The following is a 16,140-nucleotide window of genomic DNA, read 5'->3' on the forward strand; positions in this document are numbered from 1 at the left end:
CCTGGCAACATCCTCATAAATCTTGTCTGTACCCTCTCTAGTGCAATTACATCCTTTCTGCAATGAGGTGACCAGAACTGCACAAGGTACTCAATTTGTGGCCTAACCACCGAGTTATACAGTTCCAGCATAACCTCCATGCTCTTATATTCTATACCTCGGCTAATAAAGGAAAGGATTCCATATGTCTTCTTAACCACCTTATCGACTTGTCCTGCTACCTTCATGAATCTGTGGATATTCACTCCAAAGTCCCTCACTTCATCTATACTTCTCAGTATTTTCCCATTTATCGTGTATTTCTTTGTCACTTTTCTGTCCATCTGACCAGACCATCAATATCTTCCTGCAGCCTACAGCTATCTTCCTTGCTATCTACCACATGGCCAATCGTTGTGTCATCTGCAAAATCTTTTGATCATGCCCCCTACATTTACGTCCAAATCATTAATATATACAACAAAAAGCAGGGGACCCAGTACTGAGCCCTATGTAATGCCACTGGAAACAGCCCTTCAGTCGCTAAAACACCCTTTGTTTTCTGCCACTGAGCCAATTTTGTATCCACCTCGCTGCATTTCCCTTGATCCCGTGGGATTTTTTTTTTAACCAGTCTGCCATGTTGGACCTTGTCAAAAGCCTTGTTAAAATCCATGTAGACCATATCAACAGCACAACCCACATCCTTGTTACCACTTCAAAAAATATCATCAAGATTGTCAAACAAGATCTTCCCTTAACAAATCCATGCAGACGATCCTTGATTAACCAATGCCTTTCTAAGTAACAGTTTTTCCTGTCTCTCAAAATAGATTCCAATAATTTGCCCACTACTGAGGTTAGACTGACTGGCCTGTAATTATTCAGTCTATCCCACGCTCCCTTTTTAAACACAGGTACAACGTTAGCAGTTCTCCAATCCTCTGGCACCAGTTCTATATCCAATGAGGCCTGGAAAATGATGGTCAGACCTTCTGTTATGTCTTCTCTTGCTTCCTTTAACAGCCAAGGATACATTTCATCTGGCCCAGGTAACTTATCAACTTTCAAGGATGCTAAACCCATTAATACTTCCTCTTTCCCATTGGTTATCACATCCAATACTTCACACTCATCCTCCTTAAACACAATATCTGCAACAACCCCCTCTTTTGTAAAGACAAATACAAAGTATTCATGAAGAACCATACCAACATCTTCCGGCCCCACATATAGGTTACCTTTTTGGTCATTTATGGGCCCTACCCTCTCCTTAGTTATCCTCTTACTTTTAATGTATTGATAAAAAATCTTTGGGTTCACCTTGACTTTGTTTGCCAATATTCTTTCATGCCCTCTCTTTGCTTTCGTAATTTCCTTTTTGATTTCACCCCTCCACTTTCTATACTCCTTTCGGCTTTCTGTAGTATTGAGTTCTCGGTGTCAGACATAAGCTTTCCTTTTCTGCCTTATCTTACTCTGCAAGCTCCTTGACATCCATGCGGCTCTAGATTTGGCCGTCTCACCCTTTTTCTTTGTGGGAACATGTTTACTCTGAACCCCTTGGATCTCCCCTTTGAATGCCTCCCACTGTTCTGACACTGATTTACCTTCAGGTAGCTGTTTCCTGTCCATTTTCGTGAAATACTCCTCAGTTTGGTAAAATTGGCCTTGCCCCAATTGAGAATTCTAACTCCTCGGTCCTTTTCCATAATTATGCTAAAACTGACTGAATTATTATCAATATCATCAAAATGCTCTCCCACTGCCACCCCTTCCCCCTGCCCATCTTCATCTCCAAAAATTAAGTCTAAAACTGTGCCGTCTGTTGTTGGACTTGCTACATACTGGGCAAAAAAGTTTTCCTGAATGCACCTCAAGAATTCTGCTCCCTCAATTCCTTTCACACTAAAACTATTCCAGTTAATATTGGGGTTGTTAAAATCCCATACTATTACTGCCCTATTGTTCTTGCACTTCTCAGAGATTTGCCTACATATCTGCTCTTCTATCTCCCTCTGACAGTTTGCGGGTCTATCGTACACTCCCAGCAATGTGATTGCCCACTTTTTGTTCCTTAGCTCAATCCATATGGCTTCATTTGATGAACCTTCCAACATATCATCCCACTTCACAGCTGTAATAGTTTCCTTGACCAAAATTGCCACTCCCCCTCCTTTCTTATCCCTCTCCCTATTGCGTTTGAAAACCCTGTAACCAAGAACATTGATCTGCCATTCCTGTCCCCACTTAAGCCATGTTTCTGTAATAGCTATGATATCATACTGCCATTTGTCTATCTGTGCCCTCAGCTCATCTGCTTTATTTGCGATACTCCTTGCATTGAATTAGATACCCTTGAGCGCTGTCAAACTTTATTTTTCACTTTTTCCACCTTCATCACATCTGCATAATCTGAAAATTTAGTTCCTGTGTGTGCGACTCCTAGTTCCATTTGTGAAGATATTAAACAAAAGAGATGCCCAAAGAGACCCCTATGGGATCCCACTGGCAACATTCTCCCAGGTCGATGACACTCTCGAAATCACTTTGGGTTCTATCAGTCAATCAATAACAGAACCACTGTAGAATATTTCATATAAGAACAACAATGTATATTTATATAGTGCCTTGAACATAATAAAATGTCCCAAGGGGCTTTACAGGAACATTATAAAACAATGTATCACACCAAGCCACAAAGAGGACGTTTCGTCAAAGAGGTCGGTTTTAAGGCGTGTTTTCAAGGAGGAAAGTGAAGTGAAGAGGCAGAAAGGTGTAGGGAGGGAATTCTAGAGCTTGGGGCTGAGCCAACTGAAGACACGGCCACCAATGGTGGAGCGATTAAAATCAGGGATGGACAAGAGGCCAGAATTAGAGGAGCGCAGATACCTTCTAAGGTTATGGGGCTGGAGATTACAGAGATAGCCATGGCGAGGCCATGGAGGGATTTGAAACAAGGATGAGAATTTTAAATCAAGATATTGCTTGACTGGGAGCCAATGTAGTCAGCGAGCGCAGGAGTGATACTTGGCACAAGTTAAGACACAGGCAGCAGAGTTTTGGATGACTTCAAGATAATGGAGAGTAGAATGTGGGAGATCGGAATAGTCAAGTCCAGAGGTAGCAAAGGCAAGAATGAGGATTTCAGCACCAGATGAGCTGAGACAGGGGTGAGGTTTGGCCATGTTATGGAGGTGAGAAGAGGAGGTCTCACTGACGACACAAAGAGAGGTTGGAAGTGCATCTCAGGGTCAAATGTGACACCAAGGTTGCAAACAGACTGGCTTAATCACAGACTGTTGCCAAGGAGAGGGATGGAATCGGTAGCCAGAGAATGGAATTTGGACCAGGACCAAAAACAATGGCTTCAGTCTTCTCAATATTTATTTGGAGGAAATTTCAGCTCATCAAGTACTTGATATCAGATAAGCAGTCTGATAATTTTGCAACAGTGGAGGAATCCAGAGAAGAACAGAATTGAAGAATGGTTATGGCACAGAAGGAGGCCATTTGGCATGTCGAGCCCATGCTGGCTCTCTGCAAGTGCAATTTAGCTAATCCCACTACCCTGGCCTTTCCTCATAGCCCTGAAAATGTTTCCTTTCAGGTGCTTATCTAATTCCCTTTTGGAAACCATGATTGAATCTGCCTGCACCACCATTCCTGATCATGATCACTCGTTGCATAAAAAAGTTATTGCTCATGTCACCTTTGGCTCCTTTGCTTTAAATCTGTGTTCTCTGGTTCTCGACCCTTCTGTCAATGGGAACAGTTTCTCTCTGTACTCTGTCTAGATGCCTCATGATTTTGAACACCTCTACTCAATCACCCCTCAACGTTCTCTTCTCCAAGGAGAACAACACAGCTTCTCCAATCTATCCACCTATCTGAAGTCTCTCATCCCCAAAACCATTCTTGTAAATCCTTCCTGCACCCTCTCAACACCTTCACATCCTTCTTAAAATGTGATGCCCAGAATTGGACACAACACTTCATTTGAGGCCCAACAGTGTTTTATAAAGATTCATCATAACGCCCTTAATTTTGCATTTTATAGCCGGAATTTTACGATGAGCAGATGGGAGCCGGCCTCCGAAATAAAAGTCAGTGGTGAACCCGCTTCCGTCTCGCCTGGGGATCCATTCTGTATTTTACGGGACCCCAGACTTTAATTGCTCTGAGGCAGGACTTCCACCCACTTGAGGGAGGAAGTCCCGCCTAATAGAGCTGCCGGCCAATCAGCGGGCTGGCAACTCTTAGTCCCAACAGTGCCACCAGGAGCGGTGGCCACTGCTGAGACTGCAGCCCAGCATGAAGATGAGATGCCTGGGAACCAGGAAGGAAAGTAAGATTTGGTTTCCTTGCCGGGGGTGATCGGTCAGGCTCCGGAGATGCAAGGGTGGACATTTGGGGGGAAGGGGTGCATGTTGGGTCTTGGGTGTGGTTGGGGTAGCAGGGGCAGCCCTCCATCTGGTACAGGGTTCCCGATCATGAGGGCCACTCCGGGACGCTAAGAAGCCCCCTGGTTTTGTGAGGTGACTTCTCCCGACTCCAGGACGCTCGCTTGCCACGCGTAAAATCCACATGGAGGCGGGCGAAGGCCCCACAGTGACTGTTAAGTGGCCACTCAAGGTCCTTGTTTGGTCTGTGGCAGACGGGCCGTTTTTATCACACACCAACCCATCCCCCCCCCCCCCCACCCTACGTGAAGAGCGGCAGAGGCGGGAGTGGGTCGGGGAAGCCTCCCAGGGTCTCTCACTCCATTTTACCCCCCTTGTTGGGGTGGCATAAAATTCTGGCCAATGCCTCTATTTATGCCCAAGCTCCTTTATGCCTTTTTACCCACTTTCTCAACCTGCCCAGGCACCTTCAACGATTTGTACACATATACCCCAGGTCTCTCTGTTCCTGCACCCACTTTAGAATTGTACCCTTTATTTTATATTGCTTCTTCTCATTCCGTCTATCAAAATGTATCACTTCCCACTTCTCTGCGTTAAATTTCATCTGCAACGTGTTTGCCTATTCCACCAGTCTATATCTGTCCTTTTGAAGTCTATCATTATTCTCTTCACAGTTCACGATATTTGTGTCATCTGCATATTTTGAAATTATGCCCTTATACCCAAGTCCACATCATTGATATATATCAGAAAAAACAGTGGTCCTAACACCTATCCCAGGTGATCCCCGTTGTTTACCTTTCTCCAGTCCGTTCACCACTACCCTCTGTTCCCTGTCACTTAGCGGATTTTGTATCCATGAGGCCACTGTCCATTTTATTCCATGGGCTTCAATTTGCTGGCAGGTCTATAATGTGGCACTTTATCAAAAGCTTTATGGAAGTCCATAAACCACCTCAACCACATGACCCTCATCAACCGTCTCTGTAACCTCATCAATAAACTCATCACAAAGGGTTGTGAGGCTAGAGAAGATTATTGAGATAGGAACGGATAAGGCTTTGGATAGATTTGAAAACAGAACGGGAATTTAAAATCGAGCTATTGTTTATCCAGGAGCTAATGTGGGTCAGTGAACACAGGCTGATGGGTGAACAGGAATTGGTGCAACTTCGGACACAGTTTATGGAGGGCAGAACATGGGAGACTGGCCAAGAATATCTTTCGCCTTCATTATAATGTACCTCACCTGTACCTGAAGCATCTCTTCCTTAAAGATAACCCATTGTCCATTGCAGTTTTAATTGTCAGTCTTTGTTCTATTTTACCCTGGCTAGGTCCCTTCTCATCACATTGAAATTAGCCCTTTTCAATTTAGACATTGTTCCTCATATCGTAGCTTGCTTTTCTGCATTTCTGGTATAAAACGTATGAAACAATGATCACTCTTACCCAAGTGCGCCCCGACAGACACTTGGTCCACTTGGCCCACCTCATTTCCCAGCGCCAGATCCAGCAATGCCTCTTTCTAGTTGGACCAAGAACCTACTGATCAAGCAAGTTCTCCTGAACACATTTCAGAAATGTGGCACAGTGGCACAGTGGTTAGCACTGCAGCCTCACAGCTCCAGCAACCCAGGTTCAATTCTGTATACTCCCTGTGCGGAGTTTGCAAGTTCTCCCTGTGTCTGTGTGGGTTTTTGCCGGGTGCTCTGGTTTCGTCCCACAACCAAAGACTTGCAGGTTGATAGGTAAATTGGCTATTATAAATTGCTCCTAGTATAGGTATGGGGATGTGATAGGGATATGGGATTAATGTAGGATTAGTATAAATGGGTGGTTGATGGTCAGCACAGACTTGGTGGGCCAAAGGGCCTGTTTCAGTGCTGTATCGCTAAATAAATAAAGAAACTCCTTTCCCTTTACTCTAACATTATCCCAATCGATATTTGAGTAACTAAAATCCCTCAATATCACCACTCTATAGTTCTTGCACATCTCTGTGGTGTCCCTGCAGATTTGTTCCTCTATCTTTCTTTTACTATTTGGAAGCCAGTACCCTAAGTAGCATGTTCATACCCTGTTTGCTTCTCAACTCTAATCAAATAGATTCTGTCCCTACCCCCAAAAGGAAATCCCCTCTTTCCAATACTACAATCAGTACTGACACCCACCTCCCTTTTTACCTTCTCTAGCTTTTCTGAATGCTTTATATCCTTGTATATTGTGACCAGTTCTCACCATTTTTAAGCCACATTTCCATTATTGACACTACATCATATGCCCATTCTGCTATCTGTGCTTGTAGCTCACCAACCTTATTCACTGCACTTTGTGTGTTTACATACAGCATTGTAATCCTGCCTTTGCATTCCTCCTAGTCCTTCTCAGTCTGCTCTTATCTAATATGGAACAACTCCCTTCTCTCGTACTGTCCAATGCTCTCACATTATGTACCTTATTCCTCTTTTCTACTTCTATATGCTGGTGCCCATCCCCTTGCCAATTTAGGTAAACCCTCCCCAACTGCACTAGTGAACCTCCCCGTAAGGAATAAAAACAGAAAGTACTGAAATAATCAGCAGGACAGGCAGCATCTGTGGAGCGAGAAGGAGAGTTAACATTTCAGATCAGTGACCTTTCATCAGAACTGGCAAAGGTTAGGATGTTGGTCCCAGTCCTGTTGTGGCACAACCTGTCTCTTTTGAATAGGTATCTGTTGCCCAGAACTGATCCCAATGCCCCAAGACCCTGAGCTCTCCCTCCTGCACCATGCTTCACATGCATCCTCCCTTTTTTCCACATGGTAGCAAGAGTAGAAAAAGTCACTGGAAATGATCCAGAGAGTACTACCTTTGAGGTCCTACTCTTTAACTTCCTCCCTTCCTCCTGAAAATCTGACTGTAGGACCTCAATACCTTCCCTTGTTATGGTGTTAGTACCAACGTCTATCACAAATTTTGGCTCACTTGCCCTGCAGAATATCCTGCACCCTCTCCATGATGTCCTTTACCCTGACACCAGGGAGGCAACACATCATACAGGACTCACGATGACTGTTACAGAAATGCCCGTCTGTCCCCCCGACTATGAAATCTGCTACAACGACTCATGTCTACTCTTTGCTGCTCCCTCCTGTACAGTCCCTTGCCCATTGGTTTCATGCTCTGGATTGCACTCGTTCGGGTTATCATCACTCCCAGCAGTCTCCAACACTTTTCAAAAAATTTCATGGATGTGGGCATCACTGGCAAGGCCAGCATTTGTTGCCCTCCCTCATTGCCCTTGACAACTAAGTGCCTTACTAGGCCATTTCAGAGGACAGTTAAAGGGCAACCACAATGCCTGGGTCTGGAATCACATGTAGGCCAGACCAGGTAAGGATGGCAGATTTCCTTCCCGAAAGGACATTGGTGAACCAAATGGGTTATTACAATAATCGATGGTAGTTTCATGGCACCATTACTGAAACTAGCTTTCAATTCCAGATTTGTATTAATTAATTGAATTTAAATTTCACCAGTTGCCGTGGTGGGATTTGAACCTGTGCCCCCAGTGCATTGGCCTGGGCCTCTGGATTACTAGTTCAGTGACATTACTACTGCACCACAGTATCCCTTCAAAGTACCTTCTAGAAGGTACTGTGCGGAGTTTGCAAGTTCTCCCTGTGACCGCGTGGGTTTCCGTCGGGTGCTCCGGTTTCCTCCCACAGCCAAAGACTTGCAGGTTGATAGGTAAATTGGCCATTGGAAAAAATTGCCCCTAGTGTAGGTAGGTGGTAGGAGAATGGTGGGGATGTGGTAGGGAATATGGGATTAATGTAGGATTAGTATAAATGGGTGGTTGTTGGTTGTTGGTTGGCACAGACTCAGGGGATGCTGAGACCAAGTGGGCCCACATCAGAGACGCCATCTATGAGTCAGCTTTGACCACCTACGGCAAAAGTGCGAAGAGAAATGCAGACTGGTTTCAATCTCATAATGAAGAGCTGGAACCTGTCATAGCCGCTAAGCGCATTGCACTTTTGAACTACAAGAAAGCCCCCAGCGATTTAACATCCGCAGCACTTAAAGCAGCCAGAAGTACTGCACAAAGAACAGCTAGGCGTTGCGCAAACGACTACTGGCAACACCTATGCAGCCATATTCAGCTGGCCTCAGACACCGGAAACATCAGAGGAATGTATGATGGCATGAAGAGAGCTCTTGGGCCAACCATCAAGAAGATCACCCCCCTCAAATCTAAATCGGGGGATATAATCACTGACCAACGCAAACAGATGGACCGCTGGGTTGAGCACTACCTAGAACTGTACTCCAGGGAGAATGCTGTCACTGAGACTGCCCTCAATGCAGCCCAGCCTCTACCAGTCATGGATGAGCTGGACATACAGCCAACCAAATCGGAACTCAGTGATGCCATTGATTCCCTAGCCAGCGGAAAAGCCCCTGGGAAGGACAGCATTACCCCTGAAATAATCAAGAGTGCCAAGCCTGCTATACTCTCAGCACTACATGAACTGCTATGCCTGTGCTGGGACGAGGGAGCAGTACCCCAGGACATGCGCGATGCCAACATCATCACCCTCTATAAAAACAAAGGTGACCGCGGTGACTGCAACAACTACCGTGGAATCTCCCTGCTCAGCATAGTGGGGAAAGTCTTTGCTCGAGTCGCTCTGAACAGGCTCCAGAAGCTGGCCGAGCGCGTCTACCCTGAGGCACAGTGTGGCTTTCGTGCAGAGAGATCGACTATTGACATGCTGTTCTCCCTTCGTCAGATACAGGAGAAATGCCGTGAACAACAGATGCCCCTCTACATTGCTTTCATTGATCTCACCAAAGCCTTTGACCTCGTCAGCAGACGTGGTCTCTTCAGACTACTAGAAAAGATCGGATGTCCACCAAAGCTACTAAGTATCATCACCTCATTCCATGACAATATGAAAGGCACAATTCAACATGGTGGCTCCTCATCAGAGCCCTTTCCTATCCTGAGTGGTGTGAAACAGGGCTGTGTTCTCGCACCCACACTTTTTGGGATTTTCTTCTCCCTGCTGCTTTCACATGCGTTCAAATCCTCTGAAGAAGGAATTTTCCTCCACACAAGATCAGGGGGCAGGTTGTTCAACCTTGCCCGTCTAAGAGCGAAGTCCAAAGTACGGAAAGTCCTCATCAGAGAACTCCTCTTTGCTGACGATGCTGCTTTAACATCTCACACTGAAGAATGCCTGCAGAGTCTCATCGACAGGTTTGCGTCTGCCTGCAATGAATTTGGCCTAACCATCAGCCTCAAGAAAACGAACATCATGGGGCAGGATGTCAGAAATGCTCCATCCATCAATATTGGCGACCACGCTCTGGAAGTGGTTCAAGAGTTCACCTACCTAGGCTCAACTATCACCAGTAACCTGTCTCTAGATGCAGAAATCAACAAGCGCATGGGTAAGGCTTCCACTGCTATGTTCAGACTGGCCAAGAGAGTGTGGGAAAATGGCGCACTGACACGGAACACAAAAGTCCGAGTGTATCAGGCCTGTGTCCTCAGTACCTTGCTCTACGGCAGCGAGGCCTGGACAACGTATGCCAGCCAAGAGCGACGTCTCAATTCATTCCATCTTCGCTGCCTTCGGAGAATACTTGGCATCAGGTGGCAGGACTATATCTCCAACACAGAAGTCCTTGAAGCGGCCAACATCCCCAGCTTATACACACTACTGAGTCAGCGGCGCTTGAGATGGCTTGGCCATGTGAGCCGCATGGAAGATGGCAGGATCCCCAAAGACACATTGTACAGCGAGCTCGCCACTGGTATCAGACCCACCGGCCGTCCATGTCTCCGTTATAAAGACGTCTGCAAACGCGACATGAAATCGTGTGACATTGATCACAAGTCGTGGGAGTCAGTTGCCAGCATTCGCCAGAGCTGGCGGGCAGCCATAAAGACAGGGCTAAATTGTGGCGAGTCGAAGAGACTTAGTAGTTGGCAGGAAAAAAGTCAGAGGCGCAAGGGGAGAGCCAACTGTGCAACAGCCCCAACAAACAAATTTCTCTGCAGCACCTGTGGAAGAGCCTGTCACTCCAGAATTGGCCTTTATAGCCACTCCAGGCGCTGCTTCACAAACCACTGACCACCTCCAGGCGCGTATCCATTGTCTCTCGAGATAAGGAGGCCCAAAAGAAAGTGTAGGTAGGTGGTAGGAGAATGGTGGGGATGTGGTAGGGAATATGGGATTAATGTAGGATTAGTATAAATGGGTGGTTGTTGGTTGGCACAGACTCAGTGGGCCGAAGGGCCTGTTTCAGTGCTGTATCACTTGAAAAAAAGGTATAACACACCCAAAGACTCTTGCACCTCCTGCCTTTTCATGGACTTCTGGATGGCCGCCCAACTACTCTTAATGCCTGTGTGATGACAACCTCCTGGAAAATATAATCCAAGAAACTCTCTGGCTCCCTGTTTCTCTGCGGTGACTCCAGCTGCCCCTCAAGCTAAAGCAGCTTCCAACACATGTGGTGCCCAATAGACATGAAGTGTCCACATTTATTTATTTATTTTTTAAATTTTTATTTATTATTTTATTTATTTAGAGATACAGCACTGAAACAGGCCCTTCGGCCCACCGATTCTGTGCCGACCAACAACCACCCATTTATACTAACCCTGCAGTAATCCCATATGCCCTACCACCTACCTACACTAGGGGCAATTTATAACAGCCAACTTTCCGATCACCTGCAAGTCTTTGGTACAGGAATTGCAGACAACAGGTCGCAGTTGCCCATACATGAACTTTCCACCTTTACCTGTGGAAGGGATTGGGGGAATAATCATTTTATTCATTCTCTATTCTCCAGCTAATCATAGAATCAAAGAACAGCAGAAATTTCCAGCACAAAAGAACCCTATTCTGCCCATTGTGCCTGTGTTGTCTCTTTGAACGAGCAGTCATGTTTTGTCCCAAATCCCTACTTTTTGTCCAAAATCATGTATGTTCCTCATCCTCAAGTCTCTGCCCAACTCCCTTTGAAAAGTAGTTATAGAATCTTCTTCCCCCACCTTTTCAGGTTCTGTGTTCCAGATCCCGACAACTTTCCAAGTGAAAGCATTTCTCCTCATTTCCACTCTAGATTGTTTGTCAATGATTTTAAATCTCTGAAGTCTGGTTATTGCCCCACTTGCCATAAAGAACAGGTTTTCTCTATCTACTCTCTTAAAACAGCTCATCATCTTGAAAACCTTTTATGTCACTGCTGAAACTTTTCTTCTCGAAGGAGAACAGTTCTAACATTTCCAACCTCTCCTCATCACTGAGGTCCCTCATCCCTGGTAACGTCCTGGTGAACAATACCTCCTACAGTTTTGCAAGTCAGGTAAGGGAATCATGGAGAAGCTCTAAGTGCAGTGGTGCAAGTACTGGACTAGGACCCTACAGTCCACAGGTTCAAATCCCGACAAGACAAACTGTGAAATTGAATTCAATAAATCTGGGAATCTGTGGACTGCAACTAAAAAATGACAAAAGCAGGTAATGGAGTGTTGTGAAAACCCAACTGATTTACTAATGTCCTCAGCTGAAAAGATCACTGCCACCCCTACCTGGACTGACCTACACATGGCTCCAGTTCCACACCATGTGACTATCTCTGACTGCCCTCAGAGCAACTATTTTTTTATTATTCATTTTATCTTATAGATGGTGCGCACTGCTGCCACTGTGCATCAGTGGTGGACGGAGTGAATGTGGATGGGGTGCCAATCAATCGGGCTGCTTTGTCCTGGATGGTGTCAAGCTTCTTGAGTGCTGTTGGAGCTGCACACATCCAGGCAAGTATTCCATCACACTCCTGACTTGTGCCTTGTAGATGGTGGACAGGCTTTGGGGAGTCAGGAGGTGAGTTACTCACTGCAGGATTCCTAGTCTCTGACCTGCTCTTGTAGCCATAGTATTTATATGGCTACTCCAGTTCAGTTTCTGATCAATGGTAACCCCCCAGGATGTTGATAGCGAGGGATTCAATGCCGTTGAATGTCAAGGGGAGATGGTTAGACGAGGAATGGGTAATAAATACCACCTTGTCACATCACCCACATCCCCAGAAAAAAAGGTTTGATGAATAGACAAAAATTTAAAGCTGTGAGATTCAATTCATTGTTCCATATTTCAACAATGTTCAGCTTTGTACTATTTACCTAGTACAGTACATTGAATGAAATATTCTTTATAAATCAATGAATTTATTTCAGCCTTTCTCTGCCCTGTATTCTGGATTTCACTACAGTACCTCCTCCATTTCTGTAAGCCAGGTAAGGGAATCTCCAGACATTGCCCAGACCCACAGCACTGCCGATCACTGAGAGCAAGTAGTCAGTCTTCGAGGACCAGTTCCCTCGCTCCACATTCTCGTCACTTTCACCCACATGTTCTTTGTTTACAGCCTGGGGGAAAAGAGGAAACAACTGACTCAGAAATTAGACTTTGTCAGAATAGACCTCAAGCAAAAAGTACAGTTTTCACCCACTACACATGCACTGTGTTGTTCTCCATTTAGCTGCAATTGTTTGGTAGTTTAAAAACACCCAGAACCCCACAGAGAACTTTAATTCACAACAACCTAAATCCACAAATCATCAGCACATCTGGGTTTTCTATGAGTTTAGTGGCATGTTTTGATCAAATACTCATCATGTCAACTGGAGGATGCATTTTGTGGCCATTCTGTGAGAACCTAGAAAAAGCCAATTCCCTATTGTCCATTTTTGGGACAATGACGAATGATTCTTCCACTTGTTCAGGCGTTGAATGTAAACATTGAGGAGGATGCTTTCATCCAAAAGTGTTCAAACTTTGCACTGCCCCGGGACTTTGGTTAATGATTCAGCTTCTCACCAGGTAATGACTCTTCCACAGTGCGAAACCGGTCCCTTACTCTGTTTAAAAGGGAGTAGTTCTGTTTACTCAGGGTCTGGTGATATCAAGTTCCCACAGTATTTCTTCTGTTAATAAATCCATTTCCATAATAAGTAACCCTATTGCAGGTTACTTGCATTAGTTTCACTGTATTCAGTATCAAAGTGCCATTCTTCTGCATCAACAGGTTTGACAACAGCGGCAATATTTAAAGGGGATAGCACCGAGTGAAACTGCACCAATCAAGAGCTCAGGCAAATTAGTCCTCTGATTGTTTGTACAAATATGGGACAGTCTGTTCCAATCAGGTGTCAGCAACATGTCCGTACATGGATACCATACATGGTAAAAAAAAAATTGATGTCCGTGACTGGTAATTTCAGAGATGAGAAATTTCCACCAAATGGAGGATTTCTGACATTGGGATTTTGGAAATCAGCCATTGGCTTCTTCGTTCCAACTGGACCGACTTTTAAAAAAGTTTCACATCTGACAGAAGTAGTGGCTTCCGAACTTCGGACTGCTTTGTGGCTTTCCTGTGGGTTCCTTTTTTTTGAAAGCCCACCGGAAAAGCCCTTCAGCTGTCTGAAGTTTGGAGGTGGCCATTCCTGCTCTCAGCACCTATCAACTCTAAAACTGACAGTTGTGATCTTTTTGTAAAGTTGGACAACCGCAAAGCTGCTCTGCTGTCAGTTCCCACTTTCAGCAACTGTCAGAGAGATGGAGGGACAAACAAAGAGAAGGAGAAACACAAAGAGGGGGGATAGAGAGAGAGATGGGGGACAGAGAGCGAGGAAAGGTCATAGAGAGCGGGAACAACACTGGGGACAAAACAGAGAGGGGAACAACAGAGTAGGGGGGGACGAACAACATGGGGAGATGACACAGGGAAGGGGCAATGATGAGGGAGGAAGAAACAGAGAGGTAGATGACATGATTGGGGGGGGGAGGGAACAACAGAGAGGGGAGAGAAAAACACAGAGAGGATAGAAAACGTAAAAAGGGTGTGACAACATAAAGAGGAGGCGAGCACAGAGAGGGTAGGGAGCAACACAGAAGGGGTGGAAACACAGAAAGAGAGGGAAAGAGTGAAAGACAGAGCAAGAGAGAGTGAGTGGAAGGTGTTGCAACCAGGTGAGAAAGAGGTCTGGGGATTCCCTTTTTGCTTTCACCTGGTCTTACTTTAACAGGATTTAACTCTCTGTTCCAGTCACACTGAGACTCTCTGCTCCAGTTACACTGAAACTCTCTGTCCCAGTCACACTGAGACTCTCTGCTCCAGTTACACTAAAACTCTCTGTCCCAGTTACACTGAGACTCTCTGTCCCAGTTACACTGAGACTCTCTGTTCCAGTCACACTGAGACTCTCTGTTCCAGTTACACTGAGACTCTCTGTTCCAGTCACACTGAGACTCTCTGTTCCAGTCACACTGAGACTCTCTGCTCCAGTTACACTAAAACTCTCTGCTCCAGTTACACTGAAACTCTCTGTCCCAATTACACTGAGACTCTCTGCTCCAGTTATACTGAGACTCTCTGTTCCAGTCACACTGAGACTCTGTGCTCCAGTTACACTGAAACTCTCTGTCCCAGTTACACTGAGACTCTCTGCTCCAGTTACACTGAGACTCTCTGTTCCAGTCACACTGAGACTCTGTGCTCCAGTTACACTGAAACTCTCTGTCCCAGTTACACTGAGACTCTCTGCTCCAGTTACACTGAGACTCTCTGCTCCAGTTATACTGAGACTCTCTGTTCCAGTCACACTGAGACTCTGTGCTCCAGTTACACTGAGACTCTGTGCTCCAGTTAAACTGAGACTTTCTGTTCCAGGTGGTTTATTTTCAATGCAGGATAACAGACTGGTGTCAGTTCAGCTGTACATTTGTGGTTCTGTTGTGTCGCAGACACACAGGGGGCTGATATTTACCGGTCCCTCGACGTCACGAGCACAGCGTGGGGGGTTGGTAAAATGCTGCGGGGAGAGGCCCGCCTTGACCCGCGATGTTGAGAAGGGCCTGCAGCATATTACCGGCAGCAGCGGGACCTTGGTGCGGTCCCCCACCACATGACGGCGGCACCACAATCAACATATGGCAATTATTATTTACCAATGCTGATTATGTACCCTGCCGCCTCTCCACCGACACGGCCGGATTTATCGCTGAACAGGCGGCCGTCACGTGCCGTCCCGTTCACAATCTGGAAAGTCGGTGTGTCCTCACTCTGCATTACGGATGGGAGGAGGGAGGGGGGATACACAGGGGTCTAACTCTGCATTTTGGAAGGGAGGAGGGACAGGGGGCGGATATGCAAGGGCCTAACTCTGAATTCTGGAAGAGAGGAGGGAGGCGGGATATGCAGGGGTCTCACTCTGCATTCTGAATGGGAGGGTGTCTGGGATTACTGGAGGGAAAGCTGTGCTGGCATGAAGGGAGGTACGTGTACCATCCCTCTCTTAACAGTGTGCACTCTGTGTTTGTGAGACGGCAATGGCACACTAGGCACCCTGTGTGTGGGGAGGGTGCCAGAAAGAGCAGGAGCATTAGGTGTTATGGATGGTGGGGGCAATAGATTCAGCTGGTAGGATCTTGCTGTGGTTATGCTGTGCCAAGATGATTGTTGGTCAAGATGGGCAATGCCGTGGCATGCCACATAGTTGATCCAGGAAAGCAGCTGATGTACCCGTCAATACCAATCCATGCCCTTTTAGGAACCTTTGAATGCATGCAGGGTTCAACTTTATTTATTGGAAATAGGTATGGCTGATCCTACATTGTGTGATCCTCTGCACTTGAGGATCTGTATGCACCAGAGGCAATACCAACAGGCAGGTGTGATCC

General features: G+C 45.9%; 1 protein-coding gene across 1 annotated transcript in view; it reads right to left on the bottom strand.

The window, feature by feature from the left end:
- The window catches only part of LOC137377787 (sodium- and chloride-dependent neutral and basic amino acid transporter B(0+)-like), a 139,926-nt gene that overhangs the window by 100,980 nt on the left and 22,806 nt on the right, over positions 1-16,140 (bottom strand). Inside the window, exon 2 of the mRNA XM_068047846.1 lies at positions 12,671-12,824. Within this exon, the coding sequence (XP_067903947.1) occupies positions 12,671-12,824 (154 nt within the window). The remainder of the gene's footprint in view (positions 1-12,670; positions 12,825-16,140) is intronic.

Source organism: Heterodontus francisci, chromosome 15, assembly GCF_036365525.1.
Source record: "Heterodontus francisci isolate sHetFra1 chromosome 15, sHetFra1.hap1, whole genome shotgun sequence".
In the NCBI taxonomy this organism is placed as follows: Eukaryota; Metazoa; Chordata; class Chondrichthyes; order Heterodontiformes; family Heterodontidae; genus Heterodontus; species Heterodontus francisci.